This window comes from Artemia franciscana, chromosome 18 (genome assembly GCF_032884065.1).
Source record: "Artemia franciscana chromosome 18, ASM3288406v1, whole genome shotgun sequence".
Classification (NCBI taxonomy): domain Eukaryota; kingdom Metazoa; phylum Arthropoda; class Branchiopoda; order Anostraca; family Artemiidae; genus Artemia; species Artemia franciscana.
In genome coordinates this window covers 1,497,326-1,520,714 of record NC_088880.1, presented here as the reverse complement: position 1 = coordinate 1,520,714, position 23,389 = coordinate 1,497,326, and the positions used below count along the sequence as shown (strand labels likewise).

At 34.4% G+C, this 23,389-nt stretch overlaps 1 protein-coding gene and 1 long non-coding RNA gene across 2 annotated transcripts in view; one reads left to right on the top strand and one right to left on the bottom strand.

Annotated features, from left to right (window-relative positions):
- Positions 1-1,024: 1,024 nt before the first annotated feature.
- LOC136038480 (uncharacterized) lies at positions 1,025-7,968 on the top strand. Its single transcript, XR_010620223.1, has 2 exons — positions 1,025-1,260; positions 5,905-7,968. It is a non-coding gene; the product is annotated as an uncharacterized LOC136038480 (long non-coding RNA).
- Positions 7,969-19,232: 11,264 nt separating this feature from the next.
- LOC136038479 (uncharacterized) overlaps positions 19,233-23,389 on the bottom strand; it is a 33,079-nt gene continuing 28,922 nt past the window's right edge. Inside the window, exon 4 of the mRNA XM_065721551.1 lies at positions 19,233-20,743. Within this exon, the coding sequence (XP_065577623.1) occupies positions 20,447-20,743 (297 nt within the window). The 3' untranslated portion in view covers positions 19,233-20,446. The remainder of the gene's footprint in view (positions 20,744-23,389) is intronic.

Here is a 23,389-nt window from a genome sequence, read left to right as displayed (position 1 = left end):
TTTTTTGTACAAGTTTAGACTGTTCTCTTTTCAAACTAACAAGTTTCAAAGGTCTAATGTATATGATAGAAAATCCTTTAAACATTAGACCTGTCCTTTTTACACCTTAACCAGGCAGTAGAACTGGAGCTCTCCTGCAATCTTGACATTATCAGGAAATTGGAGCAAATATATACACAAAAAACCTTTTGTCTACTTTACAACGGACTTCGAAAGCCTCATCTCCAATATTGTGCAACAATTTGGCAGTCATCGTTACTGTCGCACTTGATGAGACTTGATGCAATACATAAATATATACTGAAAATAATCGAAGTATAGATGACTATCTCTTCCTTCTGAAAACTTGATCCGATCTTCTTTTGACATTTAGGTTAGACGAACACCAACACGAACTTGGTCTTTTTTCCCGGATGTGACTATTTCATTTTCTTTTACACCCGATTGAACTTGAACTTTTGCCTATTGCCGATTAGTTATGCCCCCTTACCACAATCAATCCCAATGCTTGATCACTCTTATTAAATTTGAATTTTAGGCTATAAACTTGTTATATTGATACTTCTAAATGTGTAAAAAAAACACATTTTGTCCCCTTCTCTTCGATACTCAAGGCCCCAACAACTCACTCAAGACTAGTAAGCAGAGACCATTGTAAGCTTGTGTTGTGTACTGTTACAGTTGAAGATGCCAGTTTAGGATGTTCGTACTAGTTTCCCATTTGTACTCTTTTTTTACCCTTCTGCAAGAAAACAGCACCCATTCTGGCCCAACGGAAATTGCTTGCTACAGTGGTAAAAAAAAGCTTAATAATACTAAAATAATCAACAAAACTGTTCTATGTAGTACCATCATCACAATTAGCTTCAAAGCACAATAAATATGTAATGTGACCCATTTTGTGTTGCATAACAGGATAGGCTAGTTGGACTTTTATATTATTTATCAATGACTTTTTGTTTGGGGTTTAGACGTGTCGGATTATCGCAAATTCTAGAAAATATGAACCTAGCCTAAAATTAAAGGCAACGTTTATAAAATATGTTCAAATGGAGCGATCTAAAGATTCAAAGGAAGAGTCTGCTAAATCTGCCAGTGAATATGCAGAGAAAGTTCGACAGTTTATGATAGAATCTCGTATTTGGCAGAACACAGTTTATGCAGCTGCTTCAAGAAAGCTCTTTGGCAATACGCCAAATCCACTGTTATTTGCTCCAAGTTATCCTTCAACAACCCTACCAGAGCAAGAGAGAAATGCTGGTAAATAGCCCAAATTTTGTACAATAAACATTGGAGAATGGCTTTTTGGTATCTTAGAAAATTCTAGTGCCAGGAAAATAGAATTTCCAGGATTGATGAAGCTTATGTGATACTCCTTTGCATACCTCTTTGAGGCCTGTCAGACTTTTATAGACTAAAAATAAGTTGTAGATATGTTAATCTTAGGCAAGATTCTTTTACAAAACTAGTCTAGCCATACGAGCAGCCATAGTTTAGGGTAATACCTGAGTACTTTGAGTGTTTACTCTAGGTTGCTAAATGCTTTGACCTCTTTTGAAGGAAATAAGCTAAACAAATAAAGGTAGTGGTATTATATCCCTTGTTTAATGGTTAATCCAAATATTATGTTCACTTTGGAAATGTTTAGTGGTTCCACTCTTGATAAGCCTAGGGAATCACTATAAAACTAAAGAACCTACCTTATTTTTAAAAAATTCTAGAATACTTGCTTATACCATTCCTAAATTTGCTTTGCTTCAGTTTACCCTTCCCTCCTAAATTAGGATATATATAGAAGGCTATCAGGGAAAATATTGGCTTTCAGCCAATATTATTTGGTAAAATTGGTGCAAACAGTATTACTGGCTTTCATATAAAGTGAATATACCACTTGATGCCTTTTTTAATGCTGTTTACAAATATAATAATTGCTTCTACTGCAAATTCAGATTTAAGCACTTTTTGACCTCTTAAAAATTAACTGTATATATAAAAAGATTTATATTCTCTTATAAATGATTCTCTTATAAATTTCCCTCATAAATTCTCTTATAAAAAATTTTCTTTAAAAAATTCTCTTATAAATGAACTATATATAATTTTTTTTTGTGTGTGTGTTTGTGCACATTGAATTTTAATGAGAAGAGAGATCACCAGTGCAACAACACAAACACATAAAAAAAATACAGCAATGGTTATTTTATGTATTTAATATATGCTATGCTTTACCCCCCCCCCCCCTGATGTGCAAATATATAGCCCAAATTCGTTTCTAAACTATTACAGATTTGTAATGACCCCATATATAGGGTATTTTTAAGAGGTCAAAAAGTGCTTAAATCCGAATTTGCAGTAGAAGCAATTATTTAATTTTTAAAGAGCATAAAAAAAGGCATCAAGTGGTATATTCACTTTATATGAAAGCCAGTAATACTGTTTGTACCAATTTTACCTATTATTTTTGTTATGTGTAACTTGTCCACAAGGGGGCATCAGATTTCCTCAGGTAACTTTTACTTGTCCAGTCTTTTGGGGGTTAGCCACTAGCTAAGTCTTACCATGGTAGAGAGAACAGCAGAGGGGAGTCAAATGAAATGAAAGTTTATTTGTTGTCAATACAAACATGATGCAGCAGTGTTAGAATATATGGTACTTTCAAGAATGTGCATATTCTACCAAAACAACAAAAAAGAATACAATAAACTACACATTTCTGTTTAATGGATGTTCACTTGCATAGGTGAAAGATCCAAACTACTACTGCATGTCAACATCTTTGAAAAGTTACATATTTACCTTAGAAATTTAGCTTATGTGCCTGCATTTGCTGGACAATTTTGTTGATACATTCTCTAAATCCCTCCCCCAAACTTAAAACTCTAGCTGCACCTCTGTATCTAGTATGCCTAGCATGAATTTGTTAGTTAGAGAGCATATAATATGAATAATAAATTAAATTTTTCACATTAATGCATCAATGATTTAAATTCAAAGTCCTGCTATTGAAATTTGGATTTTGAGTAATCATTTTTAACAAATATCTTACTCTTTTTTTTCAATCACGTTTTCACTTATTTGTGTTTATGCAACTAAACCTGCTTCTTTGATTGATTTTTTTCTTATTTGTCTGTTCTGTAAAAATCTGCCATTTCCTTTGTGTGCTCAGAAGCTGCTGATCAGAAAAGGTAACAAAAATCAAACAATTTTTGTAAATCTCCAAATTCTTGGAATCCACAGTGAATTGTTGAGGCTGTTCTTTGGTGTGTAATAGACCAAGGAGAAACATATGAATATAGGCAGAGAATAGGGGGTTTAAACTTCAAGTTTTTTTTCCTGAGTGGAATTTATTGGTAAATTATATTGGTGTTGTATTGGTATGATACCAATACATTGGTATCAGTATTGGAATGCAAAATTCATATTGTTTGGGCCCTATTAAGATCCCCCCCCCAGAACATGAACAGTGCCTTGTCCTAGAAAAAAAATCTTAGGTATGCTTTTAGAATCACATCTCTCTGGAAGAATCTCTCTGTCATCTCTCTATGACAAAAAGTAAAGCATTTTTACATTCCGAATTGTATGCTCTTTAATGGTTAAAGTCATGTTTGTGGCAATTCATTCCCAGCCCCCCTGATATATAGCCTTGGGCTATATACAAAACTAAAGTGAAATAAAATTAGTGCTATTAGATTCTTTATTTTGTGCTGTTTTTAATATAATAGTTGTTACAGTACACAACACCCCCTCCCCCTAATGGTGACTGTCCCTTATGCAGTTTGTATTTTATTTTGAAATATCCCCTTTTCACCCACACCCTCCCCTTACTTTTCAGAGCAACCCCAAAAAGCTCTAAAATTAGCTTCTTTGGCATTAAACATGATCACTGTACTTTCTGTCTTGCTTTGAAATTCTAATTTAGACAGCCTTAGTCAAAATTGTCTCTCTAATCATTTGAGATGTTTTTTGTATTGTATCTGGTTATTATTCCTTAGCTAGTTTGTATTTTCTTTTGTCTTGAAATCCTCTCCTCTTTCCTCATGCTTCATTCTTTTCCCCCTTTCAGAATAATCTCAAGATGCTCTAAAAATAACATCTGTGGCATTAAATGTATCTGAAATGTATCTAATGTATCTGTGGCATTAATTGTATCTGATGACTGTTCCTTAGTTAGTTTGCATTTTATTTTGTCTTGCACTTTCTTCCTCTCTTCTCCTTCTTCTTGTTAGCCTTCAATTCTTTGAGTCTTTTTTTTTGTTTTGTATTGGATGACTGTTCCTTAGTTAGTTTGCATTTTATGTTTTTGTCTTGCATTTTTGTCTTTCACTTTCTTCCTCTTTGCACTTTCTTCTTCTCTTCTCTGGGTTCCTTCTTTCAGAATAATCTGAAGAAGCTCTAATTTGACCTCTTTGGCATTAGATGTGATCACTGTACTTTCTATTTTGCTGTAAACTCCCACTTGAAATTATATTTGTTAATTTTGTTTGAAGTGTCAGCACAAATTAATCAGAATTGTTTGTCTTCAATTGCTTTAGATTTTTTTGTATTGAGATCTGGTGATGGTTTCTTGGTTAGTGTGTTTTTGATTTTTTCCTTCAATCTCCTCTGTTTTCCTCCTGCTTCTTTTTTCTTCTTTCATGATAACCTAAAAAAAATACTAAAGTCAACATCTTTGACAATAAGCATAATACTTTACTTTCTATCTTGCTTTGAACTTTAGGAAGTGTTAACAAAAATTGCTCAAAATTGTTTGTTCAATCATTTGTTTCTGTTTTATTGTATTTGATGACTGTCCCTTAGGTAGTTTTGTTTGTCTTGTGAGTTTCTCGTTTTTTTCCTGTTTTATTCTTATTTTCCTTTAGAATAACCTTAAGAACCTCTAAATTCAACTTCTTTGACATAAAATGTGTTCACTAAATATCTGATCTAGCTCTGAAGTTTCATCTGAAATCCTAACCAACATTAATCAAAACTGTTTTTCTTCAATTGTTCAAGTTTTTTGTATCTTTATTGGTGACTGTTGCTTGGTTAGTATTTATTTTCTTTTTGTCTTGGAATCTCTCCTACTTTTCCTTTTACTCCTTCTTTTTCTCATTTTCTGCCTTGGGATAACCTCAAGAAGATCCAAAGTCATCATTTTTGTCATTTACTATTAGTACTGCTTTCTATCATGCTTTGAAATTCCACTTTAGCCAACAATAATAAAAATTGTTTGATTTTATAGTTATGTAATCTAGTGGCTGTTTCTTGTTTAGTTTATATTTCCTTTTGTGTTGAAATCCCCTCCTCTTTTCACTCTTTGCTCCTTTCCCTCTATCATAATAACCTCAAAATGCTCTAAAGTCGATCTTGTTGGCAAGAAATGTGTCTTTAAAATGTAAAACCCTGCTTTAATCAGTGCTAATCGAAATTTTTTGTCTTCAATTGTTTGATGGGTTTTCTTTTTGTAATGCAATCTGATGACTATCCCTTGGTTAGTTGCATTTTCTTTTGGCCTTCTTTCCTCATTCTTCTAATCTCCATGTCTTTCCTCTCTCTCCATCTATGCCACTTTTGCAATTGATTTCTCATTCTATTTTTTCGATTTTTTTTTTCTAGTTGGTGCAATGAAATTGTGTCAGTAGTTATGTCTACAGTTGCTCCAAATTTATGTATATACCTCCAAATCAAAATATATTTATACCATCTAATACCCTCTATACCTTCCAATTTATCTAATACAGGGATTTTTGGATCAATGCATCTTTTTTTAATCCTCTTATAGAGGGATCTGTGTGGTAGCAGGGATCAATCTCTTTAGTCACCCTCTCTTAGTTCCTTTTTATGCAAGTATAAGCTGAACCTAGATAAAAAAAAATGCTTCATGTTAGAATAATTGAGATCTTATACCTGTTTCTTTTATTCCAGGTCGTATCTACACCCTCGCCCCTCTCTGGGAACGTTTTGTGGCGGAAATTATTGAAATTGCAATTGTTTTGTTGCTGAAAGTTCTCCTTCTTATTGTTGCATTCGAAATCACTGAAACTTTGAGTTTTTTGTGGGGATGCCTATTTGATGTATAGGCTAGTCTATTTTCGCCATATGTGATGTTATTTTAATTCCCTTGTTTTTGACGCCTAGATTTCTAAGTGAAACCAGTTTTTTTTGCGTTTTAAAGTGTCATTAGAATGTATCAAAGATTTTCTAGCATTTTTCTGTGCTTGGTTTAGGTGTGCTGAGACACGAGTTGAGAAATGAACTGAAAAACTTTGGAAAGTTGCTCTTCATATCCTGGTCTCTAAGGCAGGTGCAGAACCAATTAGATTAGTGCAATTAACCAATCAGCCAACTTTCCTGCATGGGAGGGTACTTGGCTTGTTCCTTCCAAAATATCTCCCCTCTCACAAAAGTTCCCCCATCCCCCAGAAAATCCCCACCCACGTAATACCCCCCCATACTGATAATTCCTCCCACAGGCAAGATTGAGTAGCCATAGAGCAAGTATGACAAATAAAAATTATGAAGAAAAGAAGGAATTTATGGTATATCCTACCAATATTCCAAAATATAGCCAAAATATGTGGTGTAGCATATCTTATAGTATCTATTTTTACATTTTTTTTATTTGAATTCTTCTTTTGTGTTTCTGTGGGATTGAGTTATCCAAGCAGGGTAAGATAAAATTTAACATTGGGGTTGTAGGGATCATACCAACCCTAACGGTGAACTTGTGATGTTTCAGAGTTTTTTAACAGAACAGTTATCTCAAATTTTGGTTCGATGTCATTGGGGTTAGAGGAGGGGTGGATAGGAGAAAGGGTCTGAGAGGGAGACTGATTGCCCTTGATTACCCTCGGAGTTTAAAAAGGACACAAGAACTTCCATTTTTCAATCAAACGATCCTCTCAAGTTGCTAAAATAATTTTCTTCCATTTGAAGTGGGTGAGAAATTAGTTTTTGTCCCCTTTTTTGGGTTGTATTTTGAAGGGAGGCAATATTTCTTTTTTTCCTGATATTGCCTAAAGTTTCATATGTGTTTCAAGGCAATTGGTCAAATTCTGCACTTTTCTTGAGCCCCCTTTGTTAGAGGAGGTACCAGTTTCAAAGGGAACAATCCTCTTAATAATTATTGTACATAAGTCCCCTTGGTCCAACGACTTACGATTCTATATTTCAAATTGAGCAGGAAAAAAAAAGTTTTTGTTGCTCATTTCTGGGCCCCTAACCTTCCTTATCCCATAGCAAAATGCTGATGATCTTTTTCACCAAAAATAGTCTCTGAAGTTTTACGCCATTGGACACCCTAGATCAAATGTGCTCCTGTTTTTTCCGCTACGAAATATATTTGTAAAGAATTGACAGCGCTATATTTTATGGCCTTTATCTCAGGGTGTTGGGGGGTAATTTTCATCCTTGGATGCAAATTTATTGATATTTTTAACTATTCTGAAAAAACGAGTACCTCAAATTGTTGATCAGATGTCGTGAGGGATTACCAATGAAGATATTAGAAAAGGCTCTAGGACCAGGCTGGTTGCTCTCCAATCGCTTTGAACTTTTAGAATAGACACTAGAACTCTCAATTTCCGACCTAATGAGCGTCCCCCCAAGTTTCTTTGACCACGAGGGTTTTGAAAAGGAGACAACCCCCCTCATGTGGAATAAATTCTGCTTGTTTTAAGATTTAATGTTACTTTTTTACTTTCAAAAAAAAAAAAACGTAGACCAGAAATATTCCCGCAAATCAAGTGTAGATATCAATTCCTCCCCCCTATCCCTAGAGCTAAATTTACATTTATCTGAGAGCTCAATGAAGGCTAGTATGTTTTGTCATTAAAATATACCTTTGAGCCACCTGTCAGCCCCCCTGCCTACAAAATGGCCGGACCTTCCTCCTTCATAATAGCTTTGTAAAATTCGGCTGAGATAATTAAAAGTGTAACATGTGCCATTTTTGTAACTTTTCAGGAGAGAAAAAAAAAACAGAAGAAAGTTCGTCGGTGGTCGATGAGGCTTATGGAGATAAATAGGACATATTCTAAACCGACTTTGTATGTTCTTATCAGTGGTATAATTTAAAACAAATAATCCGAGCGAATTCAAAATTATTCCATTTTATTGCGCATGTCTCGTTTCTCCTATAGATAAGATAATTCTCTTCTGTCAAAAGTAATCTGAGTGAATTCAAAATTAATCCATTTTTATGGCATATGTCTCCTTTTCCCTTGACCAAAAAGAAAACAAGTGCCAGGTCCCCATGTTATAGCTCCATAAGGTAATCCCCTTCTGTTAAAACTGGCGTATATCTCTTTTTACCTTCGTAACGGTACAAGATAGGACAATTCTGGACAGGACTGCACCATTCAGTTCCTGTTGCTGAGTTTACCCACGAAACATACATAACTCATTTTCGACCAAAATTGTATATTTTGCACTTTTAATTATCACTGCCGAATTATACACTTTTATTCGTTCTTTTCAAATGTCGTAATTTCCCTTTGGCTGCTCAATTTTGTTCTATTTGTGATTTTTTTCTGGTAGGACACTGTTTAGGGAGAATTTTCTGGGGGGCGAGGGGGTGGGGGTAAGCCGGACCCCGCGAAAAGTATAGGATAGTGTCATTAACCGGCTATTTTATCAGTATTGTGAATCAAACCAATGTCCAGTTTACATCCAATACACTTCGAGAGAAAAAGACTGCATAAGAATTTTTGATTGCCTAGAAACAGAATTAGACAGAGCTTCTTTCTCAAAGCCAACATCTTCTTCTCTTTTTTGTACTCCTAAAGCTTTCGATCGTGCTCATCATTCTGGTATCCTTTTCAAACTTTAATGCTACAGAGTTGATAGATTCCACTGTTGGAAATCCCCCCCTTCACTGGAGTACCCAGAAGAGAGCTTTGTTCGACCTGCCATCTTCAGGGGACATAACGTTCGAGTAGGGATTATCCCTAAAGAACCTCCTATTAGTTAATTTGAGAGAAGGTTTAATAATAAGTTAGAAGTTCCCAGGATTGTTCTACCAGGAAACCTGAAAAATTAAAATTATAGGATGTTCTGCATAGGTTTGAACAAGAAGTAAACATTTGAAATGTGAGAATGCATGGGAATTGGAACATTATTCAGAAAGAATAGTTAATATTAATAATGTTCTGCTGAACAGGATTGTTCTGCCAGGAAACCTGAAAAAATACAAAATAAAACTATAGGATGTGCTGTGTAACTTTGAACAAGAAGTAAAAATTTGAAATGTGAGAATGCATGGGCGTTAGAACATTATTCAGAAAGAATAGTTAATATTAATGATCTTCTGCTGAACAGGATTGTTCTGCCAGGAAACCTGAAAAAATACAAATTAAAATTATAGGATATGCTGTGTAACTTTGAACAAGAAGTAAACATTTGAAATGTGAGAATGCATGGGAATTGGAACATTATTCAGAAAGAATAGTTAATATTAATGAAGTTCTGCCGAACAGGATTGTTCTGCCAGGAAACCTGAAAAAAATACAAATTAAAACTTTAGGATGTGCTGTGTAACTTTGAACAAGAAGTAAACATTTGAAATGTGAGAATGCACGGGAATTGGAACATTATTCAGGAAGAATAATTCTTAGTTAGTGAAATTATAATTCGAAGTTAATGATTCTTTAAAATTGACGTAATTTTACAGTCTTAATTAAATAATTGTCGATTGGTCGAATGTGCTTATTTGTCTTTTTTTACACAAGCTTCCGTCGGCGTAACTAGTGGAGGAAGCTGCGCCTATTCCATGATAGCTTCAGTCATTTGTTTCAAACAATCAGAATCGGTATTCACATTAAACTCTTCTCCATTGAACAATTAGGGTATTGAATTAGAATTCAAAGAGTTAACAGCTAAATAAGTTACAATTCAATCGGATAAAACACATGCTTAAATCTTGGCACTTTGCGCAACCAACTAGTTTAACCGTTACTGTATATAAGTTAATTATTATATAAGTGACGTCAGAACCTTTTAATTAGAGAATTTTGCAAACAGGAAACGCAGGTGAAAAGTGTTAACTGAATTTTCCTGGCAAATCAGATAAGCTGTTTGAATTTGGGAGGGGGCATAGGAATACGAGAAGAAGCCCCCTTGTTATATTCAAGTGTTTTCCTGCTAGTTGACTTTGTTTGCCTCCGGAGATATGCAAGTGGGAGATGAAGCATATACTCAGTTTTGATACTACAAGGCCGTGTAAAATCACGTGAGTGATACTTATCAAGTTAAGATCGTGAATATTTGGCGTTACGCAACAAAGCATGCTGACGCTTTAAAGTATGGGCGAAAAAATGTTCAGAGGGCTATTAAGCTGTGCATGGAGAATTTCGGATAGTCTACCCAATGATTCATCGAACTCAGTTTTGTCACTCCAAAGCGATCTGTTGGCCTTGCGAGAGGGAATTGAAGATGAGATCAGAAAACAGGTAGATAATAAGTTGGCGAAGTTAGACACCGTGTCTCCACAGCAGTTTAGAAATGAATTTTTGGACACTATAACACAGGCTATGTATATGGCCATAGAACAACAGTTCCAGTCTAAGTTCGACCAAATGGAGAAAAATCTTAATTATTTAAAGTGCAAAATCGTTCAGAAGGGTGCTAAAATTCAAAAACTGGAGACTAAACTCGTTGATCTTAGCCAGACTTCACTTCTTGCAATATCATTGTTTCTGGGATTGAAACGACCGCTCGGGACCTACCTACTCTAGGCGACAAAGTCTTAGATCGTCTGAATGCACATATGGGACTATCTTAATAATACTATGCTCAAGACTGCAGGGCGTTTAGGGTCTTTTGACCAGTCTCAGGTGCCAATTGAACTTACCTTTGAATCTTACCTTTATACTTACCTTTTGTCGAAATCCCGCGTAATCGAAAAAAACCTCAAAGGTTCGCTTATTTTTGTCAACGAGGCCCTCACCAAAGAAAGACAGGAAGTTTTCAAACTTGCGCGCAACAAATTCGACAAGAAGAACGTGTGGACCATGAGAGGAGTTATTAATGTGAAAAGTGGCTCGCAAAATATTCCGTGTAAATCGATTAGTGATGTAGTTGAAATCCATGATTTCGCTAACGAGCCGTCGATAGCATAAACAAATGGTGGTTTCTTGTCTTCCTTGTGACTGTGAAGTATGGACCGCTTCTAGATTTTCTTGGATTCCCGTTTAAAATTAGATGCGATTTTGAATACATCTATTGGTGGTGATAAGGATGTGCCTTATGCGTAAAATTTATCCGACAGTGGTTTTTCATCAGAAGGCACTTTAGAGTGTGAGCCCGACAGATGTAAATTCCCGGTCACAGTGCTTTATGTTAATGCTCAAGGTTTACAGAGTGGCATAATGAACTCAAGTTTTTACAATCATCTAGTCCAAAAGATATTGTAGCCATATGTGAAACGTTTTTGTCTAGTTCTTCACCTATGTCTATGTCCGAGGTTCCTATGATGAAAAGTGTGACTCACAGTAGGAAATTGAATGCACGAGGTGGACAGGTGATCTGTATTCACCAGGATTGGTCTTTTAGTGTAAAAGAGGATTTATCAAATTGGGAAGAGGGTTTATGTGAAACGCTATTAGTAATCACGTAATCATATAAAATCCGAGTTAGATTACGTCAAAGATATTCTATTCTGCAATGGTTACCCAATCAATCTCATTGAAAACATAAGAGATGACGATTAAAAAAGGTAAAACAGGAAAATTAGGGAGCCCGTCCCCCTTGAGGCAGTTACACTGGCAATTGAGGAAAAAACTTTTACTACATTACCATGCGTCTCGAAACTCAGCGACAAACTTGGAAAATTAAAAAAAAAACATAATCTCACTTTTTCTTTCGAAACTGAACAAAAAGTTGAAAATTTTTTCAAGTCGGGAAAGGATAAAACGGACCCTATACTAGGTAGTGGTGTCTACAGAGTCCCGTGTTCATGTGGAAAATTTTACATTGGCTGGACCATCAACACCTAGGGGAACGATTGCATGAACACAAAATTTCAATAGATAAGTCCATGAGATTTGAAAGTAAAAATGACAACTTTGATTCAGCTCTGGCCCAGTATATATACGAAAATCCTGACCAATTAGTTCTATTTGAAGAGTTTACTTTAATATCTACCGTAAATGGCCTACCGCAATCTTTTAAAGAGGTAATTGAGATAAAAAAAACAACAACATATAAATAGGAATTTGGCTATAAATAGAGACACGGGAGATGTTTCCTTAAGCCCAATTTATAACAACTTAATATTAAAAGACTCTATGAATATTTTCGCCTAGTCTAATTTAAGACAGTGTGTCCGCATATCTAATGAAAACCAAAATTGTAGACAAGCGAAATCTATTGCAAGGCATAAGATACTTATTCAATCTAATTGGTAACTTCTCTTTCATTGATTTCAAGTTGGTTTTTGTTGTTTGATTCAGTGTCTTTTCTCGTTTCGTAGAGTTCGCTTAAGAAGGTTAGATTTTGTTGTGGTTTTTTCTTTGTTTTTTTTCCTCTTTCTCATTTTTTTGAGCGCTGAGGACGACTTGGCGGAGGTCCTTGTCGAAATATTTGCTTGATTTTCATTTTTTGCTACTGGCTGACAAAATCCTTGCTTTTACCTATATGATTTTTCTGTTTTCATTTATAATTTTCTTTCTTGTTTTCATACGTCATGCATAGCCCGTATGGTTTCTGAACGTATTAACGCTATTAGTGGAAATTAACCCCACGAGTGGTGATTCGTTTATATTTGGTTCAGTATAGATGGATAGATAAATAGATAGATTTATACACACGAAAAGCCCAAATGGGCCATGGTGACATACACAAAACAAGTGAAAAAAAAAATATACAGCAACAAACATAGACTGAAAAGACATTAAACTAATTATTTAAGAAAACATCACGATACGTCATTCCTACCCGGACGAACTTTCCAATATTGTTTATAGTTAAGCAACACCTACTTCTCAAAATTTCCGAAATCCAATCTCTCCCCCAACCTCCTTACCAAATATTTCCAAGCGCAAATCACTCAACTCCCTACAACCCCCTAAAAAATGTTGCAAAGACTCATCCATCTCTCCACACATAGGGCAACTGTAAGGACCATCCCTCAATCTATTTCTCCCTAAATATTTCCTACGTTCTCCAAGAGGCATAAAATTTCCCCTTACATACATTACCCATTTCAAATCATCCGGAGCCAATCCCATTTTCAGATAAATTTCTTTGCCCCAGTTCTCCTTGACCTCCGCATATATCCCAAGGGACGGCGAGGTGGCCTTCTCAGATTGCCAAACCTGAACTTCCTGAGATTCTAGCCTACTAGCAACTAAACTAGATACAGTCCCTACCATCTCTCCTATCCCCTTTCCCTTATTCCAGCAATTACCTATCCCTCCACGGTCTAATATATTCTTCACCTGATTTGGCCACGAATCCTTTCTCCTATCTTGAAGCATCATTAAAAATGCTTGTTTAACTAACCTATTATCTTCTATCGATGATAACCTTTTCCAATATTTAACCATACTAATTAACCTACTCTGTCTCATACACTTTATTCCTATATCCCCTCTTACTACTAACCCATTAAACTTATTATCAAGACCTAACTTATGCTTAAAAACCTCAACTGCATTCTCTCTAAATTCAACCCCTTATATAGATCTCCATCGAGTAGCCCAAAAAGTTTTTTCGAGGTTTTTGAGTCGGTTCTTTTAAAACTCAGCGAGTCAAAGAAAAGTTATAATATCAGGGGACTTCAATTTTGATTTGCTAAATTTAGATCGTAGTACTCGTAAGGAATTTTTGAATATTATGCTGTGTGCTAGTTTTCTTCCAAGCGATTCTCTCCCAACTAGAATTACAAATACTACAGCTAATACTGATTAATAATATATATATGTTTTTCTGTTAATTCAGTTAAAGCACTGAAAGCTTCTGTAATTTTATCTGATATGTCGGGCCATTTCCCGGGAAGTGTTCTTCTGGATTTAGGGAGAGTTAATATGCGTTATTGGGATGCTAGAGATGATACTTCATATAAACGATATGAGTTGATTGATTTCAAGCTACTACGTGAACTAATTAATAGTAATGATTGGAGTCTAGTTTATGGTTCAAATGATGTTAATGTTGCATTTTCTAAATTTATTTTTGATACACGATACGGCTCAGAGAGGAGACTACTACAATTAAGTTTATGCATGGGAAATATTAAAAAAAAAATTGATCCTTGGATTACCAATGGAATTTTTATTTCAATTAAGAATAAGAATATAAAACATAAGAAGTATTTAAAAATTTCAAGTGATGCCTCTTTTGAAGAATATAAAGCATGTAGGAATAAGTTAAATTCGACTGTAAGATATGCAAAGAGGACATATTATAAAGATAAATTTAACCAGTATAAGTCAGATATGAAAAAAAAATGGCAGTTGATTAATGAAAGAATTCGACCTAGCCATAAATCCAGATCTAGTGTTGATTGCCTAGAAGTTGATGGAAGAAAGTAACTGACCGTAAAGAAATCCTGAATATTTTGGGAGATTATTTTAGTTCAGTAGGAAGAAAGCTTACATCAGATTTTTTTTCTCCATTGTTAAATGACCCAACCATTTCTTTCGATGTTGATCATCAAACTGAAAACCTTTTTGATTTTTCTGAAATGACGCCCCAACATGTGAAAACAGTTATCATGAAGCTTAAAAAAAGTTCTTCGTCTGATGAATTTGGTTTTTCTACTCGAACTGTAAAGCAGGTAGCTACTGATGTTGCCCCATTACTTGCACCCATATATAATTTGTCATTAGTACAGGGAGTTTTTCCCGATTTTTTTGAACAAAGCTAATCTTATTGCACGACATAAAGGCGGAATTACTAGTGATCCTTCAAGTTATACAAGTATTTCACTTTTATCAGTGTTTAGTAAACTTTCCGAAAAGATAGCTAACCATCTGCTCCATAATTATTTAATTGGGAAAAATATTTTCATCCTTCTCAGTTTGGTTTCATTAAAGGAAAATCAACGGAGTTGGCGATTTATCAACTTCTGCTTGAGATAAGTGATTGAATCGACATTAATCAGTATGCCTTGGCGGTATTTCTTGATGTCGCCAAGGCATTTGACATAGTTGACCATCGTCTGTTGTTAATGAAACTCCAAAAATATGGTTTTACTTCAAAATCTTTAATTTTTGTTAAAACTTATCTTACGGGTAGAAAACGTCAATGTCATGATAGAATTAATGGTATCCCTTCAGAAAGTTTTTTGACAAGTTTTGGGGTCCCTCGGGGGTCTGTCCTTAGACCGACCCAGATCCTTCTATTTATAAATGATTTGCCCAAGGTATTACCCCTTTGTAAAAATGTAATGTTTGCAGATGATGTTGTTATTTTTGCATCCCATGCTGATTTATCCATACTTTTTCATAATCTTAATAATACACTTTTATCCGCAGGGGATTGGTACGCCAGAAATTTACTTTCGTTAAATGAGAAGAAATGTCAATATATGCTGTTTTCTCGATGGGTTCTCAGAAAATAGAACAGTTTTCTCTTTATCTGAATGATAGGATACTAAAACGCGTTGATCAATTTAAATATCTTGGAATTATTTTCGATAAATATCTGTTTTTTCCCAAGGGTTATTTTAAAGATAAAATATTTTTCTTTTGTTAATCCATGTTTTCTTTATTGTGTTTCTGTTTGGGCATTAACTTTTCCTTCAACGTTTAAACCTCTTCAAATTCTACAAAATAAAGCCCTTAGATTAATTTTTAATATTAATAATAGATGCTCAGTTAGCCATCTTTATGGGTCTTCTGGTTTTTTCTCTGTTCACTAACATCATTTGATTGTCATTTCTAATATTTGCCACACTCATGTTTTTGGACAACTTTCACTAAATTTCCCAAGATTATTCCCGACAAATTCACAATTCCACAATTACCCAACATCTCATAGTTCTAATTTATCTTTTGAAATTAGGCCAACGGTGCGAGCGGGATTTAGTTAGCGTCATATTGGTCCAAAAGTTTGGAATTTAATCCCAATAGCTGTGAGAAATTGTAATGATAAAAACCAATTTCTGAAGTTACTAAGATATCATGTTGCGGATCTCCCGTAATATTTTCCGTTGTGAGTGTTGAAGTTTAGATTCCGTAAGAAGTGCATATTAGTTTAAGCTGAAGTGATAAGGTTTTTTTTTTTTTTTTTTTTTTTTTGATGATATACCACGCACTTAAGTATGCCATTAGGCATTTGCGCTGTTTGTTTATATGGTTTAATTCTTGTTGTAAATAAACGTTATCTATCTATCTAATCCAGTTCAGGTCTGGCTCATTGTCGATATTTTTATGATTGTCATAATGATTTCTTATACATTTCACGAGTTCTACTTTTTTTACTTTTAACTTAGGCCTTCATATTTAGATTTATTTTCATTCGAAGTCTTTTTGTTTCTAAAGTCTATTATTAAAAAGAATACATCGCTCAGTATTTTTGTAAAAGATCCAGAAATGAAAAAATTCAGGAAAAATCAACTGAACAATCGCCAAAAAACATATGTATTAACTCCCAATTCTAAATTTAATTTCTAATTAGCTGCATTTGAAAATTTCCTATGACTAAATTAAGTCCTTGAAATACATTTTAACTCCCAGCGGTCAGACTCTCGTGAGTCCACCAAAAGGGCGAAAACTAAGTGGCTGGGTTTAATCTAGGCACATTCCCCGATCAGAGTTGCCACACGTACCGATTCATGCTTATTTTAGTAATTTATTTGTCTACCTGGTGATGCTCTTCTGTTTGTTTTTACACAAATTATTTTTTGCTCCTTAGTTGCCTTTTCTTAATTTTTTTGTATACACGTTTTTAGGTTTAAAGGTAAAAAGAAATAAATCTAAAATAACTCAAACATAAAACTTTAATTTACCATTACTAATCTTCTGAGAAACAAAAGAACAGTTAAGATATTTCTGCTAGAAGAAAGGCAAATGAAGATACCACTGTAATATGCTTATATTACAGGATTTTTTTCTTCAATTCAATGATTTTCGAACAGTTTTCTACCAATATATTTTCTGGAGATACCTCAAGTCCTGCTTATGGGAAGTGCTAAAATACTAAATAATACTAAAACTAAAATACTAAATACTTTTAATTTCGATATTTTGAGTTTTAGTATTTAAATATTTTGAATTTAGTTCTGGATGCCCAGAGATTCCAGTTCCCAAAAACCTGCGTAGGTGAAATATATTTTTTTCAAAACCTAGCAGGGAAGGGGCAGTTTTTCTCTTAATGAAAATATAAAGAATACATTTTTCAAAACCTTAGGAAGGCGCAATTCCCCTACCCCGTTATGACATCCCTGCAAATGTACCTTACAACATGTAGCTTTAATTGAGGACTACAATCGATTTCTTACTTACCCAATATACGCACTTAAACGCTACCAGAAAAGAAATACCGTCGCACTAAAAAATGAGTATACATTACAGTTTCTCCGAAGATTAATTATAGATTATTATAGATAATTTAGATAATAATAGATTAAAAAAGATTCATTCTGGGGGAAATTTATGCGCAGGTCGCACTTGCAACGGCGTATCTACCTACAATTCTTCTTAAATATAATATTCTTTTGTATAGAGAATATTTATTTCTTTTGTTAGAAATTTACAATATTTAATCACGCCCCTGACCACCCGTGGCTGTTCCATAAAGATTGTGTTTTGTTTTGGCTATTTCTTCTTGGTGCGAGAAAATTGTGTCAGGACAATTCCTTGGTCGATAGCATATTTGTATTGGTATTGATAAGTCAATCAGTTCTCTTCTCTTTTAAGATTTTTTTTTGTCAATTCTTGGTTATTTTTTTCTACTAATCTTGTGAGCTATATACTAAATTAAACCAAATATACTAATTAAAACCACAATATATAATATTATATATAATATATATAATATATATATATATATATATATAATTAAATATACTAAATTAAAACCAAATTATCCAGCTCCACAGTGCATAAACCAATAAGACTAGATAAGCCTTGTTAGAAAAGACTACAAATCTATAAAAAGACAATATAGTCTTCTTGATGTTCAGTATTTACAATTAATTATTAATAACATTATGCGCTATATACCAATTAAAATCATAACATCCAGCTACATAGTTTATAGATGAGTAAACAAACATTGTTGGGACAAAAATAAAACAACAAATCAAAAAAAGACTATAGAACTCTTCATGTTCAGTTTGGGTAATTACTTTTAATAATCTTATGTACTACATGCCAAAATAAAGTCAAATTATGCGGCTACACAGTATATAAACTATTAAGACAACATAAGCTTTTTTAGAAAAATGACTGCAAAACTGTAAAAGACTATATAGTCTTTTTGATGTCTAATCTTGACAATTACTTTTGAATAATCTTATGCGCTATATATATTTTACGAGTTCAGGGTGCTAAAATAGGCTTGAAAATTAATGTTAAGAAGACTAAGTCACTAAGGTTAGGAATAAGTGAAGATGAACAGGTGACCTTAGGTAACGAAAAGATTGATCAGGTTGGGAGCTTCAGTTACCTTGGTAGTATTATTAGTAAAGATGGTGGGAGCAGTGAAGATGTTAAAAGTAGAATAGCTAAAGCTCAGGGTGTTTTTTCACAGTTAAAAAAAGTTTGGAAGAATAGAAAGATAAGCCTACAAACCAAGATTAGAATATTGGAAGCTACAGTGATGACAGTGGTCAAATATGGCTCTGAAGCATGGACACTCCGAAAAGCAGATGAAAATTCACTAGATGTTTTCCAGAGAAATTGCCTACGGATTGTTCTGGGTACCCGGCTGACTGACCGTATTTCAAACAGTAGGTTGTACGAAAAGTGTGGTTCAATCCCGCTTTCTGGGGCTATAATGAAAGAAAGGTTGAGATGGCTAGGCCACGTTCTACGGATGAAGGATGACAGATTACCGAAGATTGTCCTTTTTGGCCAACCGTCTGGGGCTACACGGAAAGCAGGTCGTCCTTGTCTGGGTTGGGAGGATGTCATAAATAAGGATTTAAAGGAAATGGGAACTTCCTGGGAGGGTGTAAAGAGGGAGGCTTTAAATAGATTAGGTTGGAGGAGGAGCGTGCGTAGCTGTGTTGGCCTCAGGCGGCTTGGTGCTGCAGTGAGTTATTAGTAGTAGTAGTAGTAGTAGCTATATACCAAATTGAAGCCAGATTGTGCATACAAAATATATTAACTAATAAAACTACATAAACATTTCTATAAAAAAAGACTACATATTTATAGAAAGACTGTAGTCTTTTTGATGTTCAGTCTTGACAATTACTTTTTAATAACCTTATGCAGTAAATACTGAGTTAAAGCCAGCTTATTAAGCTACTCTGTATATTGACTAATAAGACTACTCAAATGTTGTAAGAAAAGACTACAAATCTACACAAGACTATAAAGTCTTCTTGTTGTCCAATTTTGACAATTACTGTTTAGTAATTTTATATCCTATATATCGAGTTAAAGCCAAATTATTCAGCTACTAAGTATATTGACTATAAGACTCCATAAATTTTGCAAGAAAAAAAACCTAAAAATGTCTAAAAAAAACTCTGTTTGTACAATGCTAAAAATTACTTTCTAATAATTGTAATTAAAGCCAGATAATTCAACTACACAGTATTTTTTAGATTATTTTCCATAAAAAAAAAACATTCTCACAGAAAGCCCAATTACCTGGTTTTCGCCCTTTTGTAAAACACAAAATGTACAAAAAAAGTAAAGATAATGAGGAAATTTGTGAAGACAGTTAATAACATGGCAGTAAAATTTATTCGAATATTTCAGCTAGATATTCAACAGCCGTCATAAGGGAAATACAATAAAAAAAGAAGAAAACAAGCTTACTGCAAAAATTACATCGATAAAACTAATCCTCTAACTAAAATTATATAACAAATTTCTTTGAAAGAATCTAGGCTTCCTTACCTTGAATGGGTTTAGCCATTGTAAGATTCCTGAATGAACCTATGTAAAATGAGGAAGCCGGGACTTTTTAAAGAAATTTATTTAATGATTTTAGTCTAGAAATTTGTTTTATTGATGATATTTTTTAGTAAGTTTGTTTTCTTTTTATTTGTTGAATATTGTATTCCCTGATGAAGGCTGTTGAATAGATAGCCGAAATATTTGAATAGATTGCCCAATCGTTATTCACTGTCTTCACTCATTTCCTCATAAGCAGGTATGATTACCTGCCTCATAGGCAGGTAAGCTCTTGTTTTTGTATGATGGAAAGGCAGTATTGTCATCGCCATTAAACATAAAGTATCTAATTTTTGGCAACAAGGATATATTCTGCCTATCCAATGAGACGCCCCTGATTAAGTCCACGTAACAACCCTGAATAAGACAAAAAAACAAAAACAAAAAAACCCTTACGCCATAACGACAATAGTTCCACATAAGAAGTCATAGATTGTCCTATTCATCCTTAGCATAAAAAAACGGGTGCTTAAAGGAAAGGGAAGCAGAGTTAATGTGCGAATTGTGTGGAAATTCTTCAAAAAGCATCTGAGAAAGGATCTATTAAAACCTAGGGTATTAGGCCCTCTTCCAGAAATCACAGAAACTGTGTCCGAATGAACCAAAGTGGCTGTTTCACATCTGACAACGCGTAGTCTCATAACAGCTTTGCCAAGAGTCTGACCATTTTTGTAAGCCAAAAACATTGCCTGAAAGTAATAATAAAGTTCACATCAGTTTAACAATAAGTATATACTAGTCCAAAACCATATAGTACCTTGAATTCTAGTTAGTGGCAGTAAAATTGCAGAAATGTATCTTTTACAGTACAGCTAAAAGAAATTCTATTGGATATATTTCAATCTGTATTGTAATGTGCATATCACCCAAAATTATTTTTAACAAGATGCGAAAGCTCGTACATCCCCATGTTCACAAAAATTATTAGCGATACCAGCCCTCGTAGTAGATGTACATGATTGATATTTTCCCGCTTTTCGCGTACAGTTATTTTTCGGCTAACTACAATAAGCTCTCCGTGAAATGTATCTTGCAGTAGGAGACTCAAAATTAAATTTTATTATTTAATAATGAACAAAGAATTTACCTAACAGTGTTGTTTGCTTCCAAGTATTTTTAGCTGCTTCTTTTAACAATGCAATGAATTAATTTGAGATGACTAAATTTCATACGTGGCAACGGTGAAGAATAGTATTTATCAATTTCCGTATTTACTACTACTTTCCTTGTTGCTACTGCTAACAGCTCAATGTGGCACCAAGCCACCCGAGGCAAACACAGCTACGCACAATCCACCTCCGTCTCAATCTATATAAAGCCTCCCTTTTTACCTCCTCCCAAGAAGTTCCTACTTCGCCTAAATCATTCTTTACGATACTCTTCCACCCTTTTCGGGGACGACCTACTTTTCATTTGGCCCTATACAGTTGGCCGGCAAGGACTATCCTTGGCAAGCTATCATGCTTCATCATTCCTAGCCATTTCAACCTTGTTCACATTATCGCCCAAGAAAGCAGAATGAAACCACATTTTCGTAAAGCTTACCGTTTGAGATACGATCAGTCAGTTGGGTATCAAAAACAATCTGTAGGCAATTTCTCTGGAGAATACCTAGCAAATGCTCCTCCACGTTTCGGACCACCCTTCCTTCAGAACTATATTTGACCACTAGCATTACTGTAGCTTCCAATATTCTAATCTTGGTTCGGAGACTTGTTTTCATATTTCCGTGCATCATCATCATCAATGGCAACTCTTATTAAAACAGAAGTTTCAGTACGTAGGGATTTGAAGGTTCTTAGTGTGTTTTCTTCCCTTCTTTTTCCAGCATTTGATTTTTTATGAAGTTTATGCATAGTCCTTTTTCCTTGAAATGCTTATTACGTGAGGACGGGGGTTCAAGTCCTTGGTGTCGCTGGTTATTTAGTTTGGAGCGACGGTCAATGACGTCACTCTGTAATCTCACCCAGAGTCGACTCAGCTCTAAATGGGTGCCTAAAGAAATCTGGCGAAGGTAAACAGGTTTGCGAAAATCTGATCGAGCAAAAGCAGAGAATGACTGACCCCAGCCCCCCATTCAACTTCCTAGATAAATGGCCATAAAATCAGCACGAATGCACAGGCTAAAAGGCCAGCACCACCTTGGTGGGTTTTCAAAACGTTCATTTATTCATTCATATTTTTCTTAGGAAGTAGGTGCCTATTCCCTCCACCATATCCAACTAGGCATGCAAATTCTTCAAACGAACGATTTCGGCAAATTTTTCCGTCTTGACACATATTTTGTAGCATTTTAGTTTCAGAGAGGTAGCATTTATTATAAATTATTAACTATATCATGTTCATCTTTTCGTGACCATGCTCCTCCTTTTGACTCGGTAGATCGACCTCTACCATAAGCAAATTATTTGCTATTGATCAACCGCACTTGCTTTGGTCACTTTGAGTCCAGATCTGTGTTTTTTACTTAATTTCTGATCGTTTTTTTTTAAAGATGCCCCGACTTAACCAATATCTGATGTGGGATACCGGGCCCATAGACCCCTCACTTCTTGCTGATAAATTGTATATATCAATAATTGTAAATTGAGTTTTTCTTCTGTTCAGTTTTTCTGCTTAAGAATTAAAATATTGGATTGTAATTCAAATTTTGGACAAAATTTGAATCTTGTCAAAGTAGTCAAAAATTTTCGATGGAATGTAGTTTCGTTGAATAAGTTCTTAATAATATTTTTACTACTACATAATTTGGTAAGACAGAAAAGTGTATTATTAATTATACGGATGAAAATTCCGCGTGACTTTTGACCATATACACGGCTGAAGCCGTTGCGACCCCTATAATCATTCAATACATTGTGTAAACATGTTAAAATATAATGAAACATTGTATACAAAAGGAGAAGGGGAAAAAAACACCGGGACACAAATGACGACCAGGAAAATTAAAATCGCTAAAATTTAAATGGGATGGCTTACTGTCTTGTTTTTTAAGTAGGATTTTTTCCCTCTCTCTCTCTCTCTCTCTTCTTTATTTTCCTCTCGTTTTCTTTTCCCACTTTTTGTCACATTTCATTTCATTTTTTTTTTGTTAATGTTTTCGGTATTGTTGTTCACTGAATGTTTATCAGCCACTACTAACAAGTCTTTGACTTTTTAAAGTGGCTGATGTGGTTCTTTTGTATATTGATAATATATATATATATATATATATATATATCTATATATATAAAAATAAGTTGTCTGCTAGTACATATATAGCTATAGCTAGTATATATATATAAATAAGTTGTTTGTCTGTTGACTGACGTCATGTTTGTGTGTCGACTGAGGTC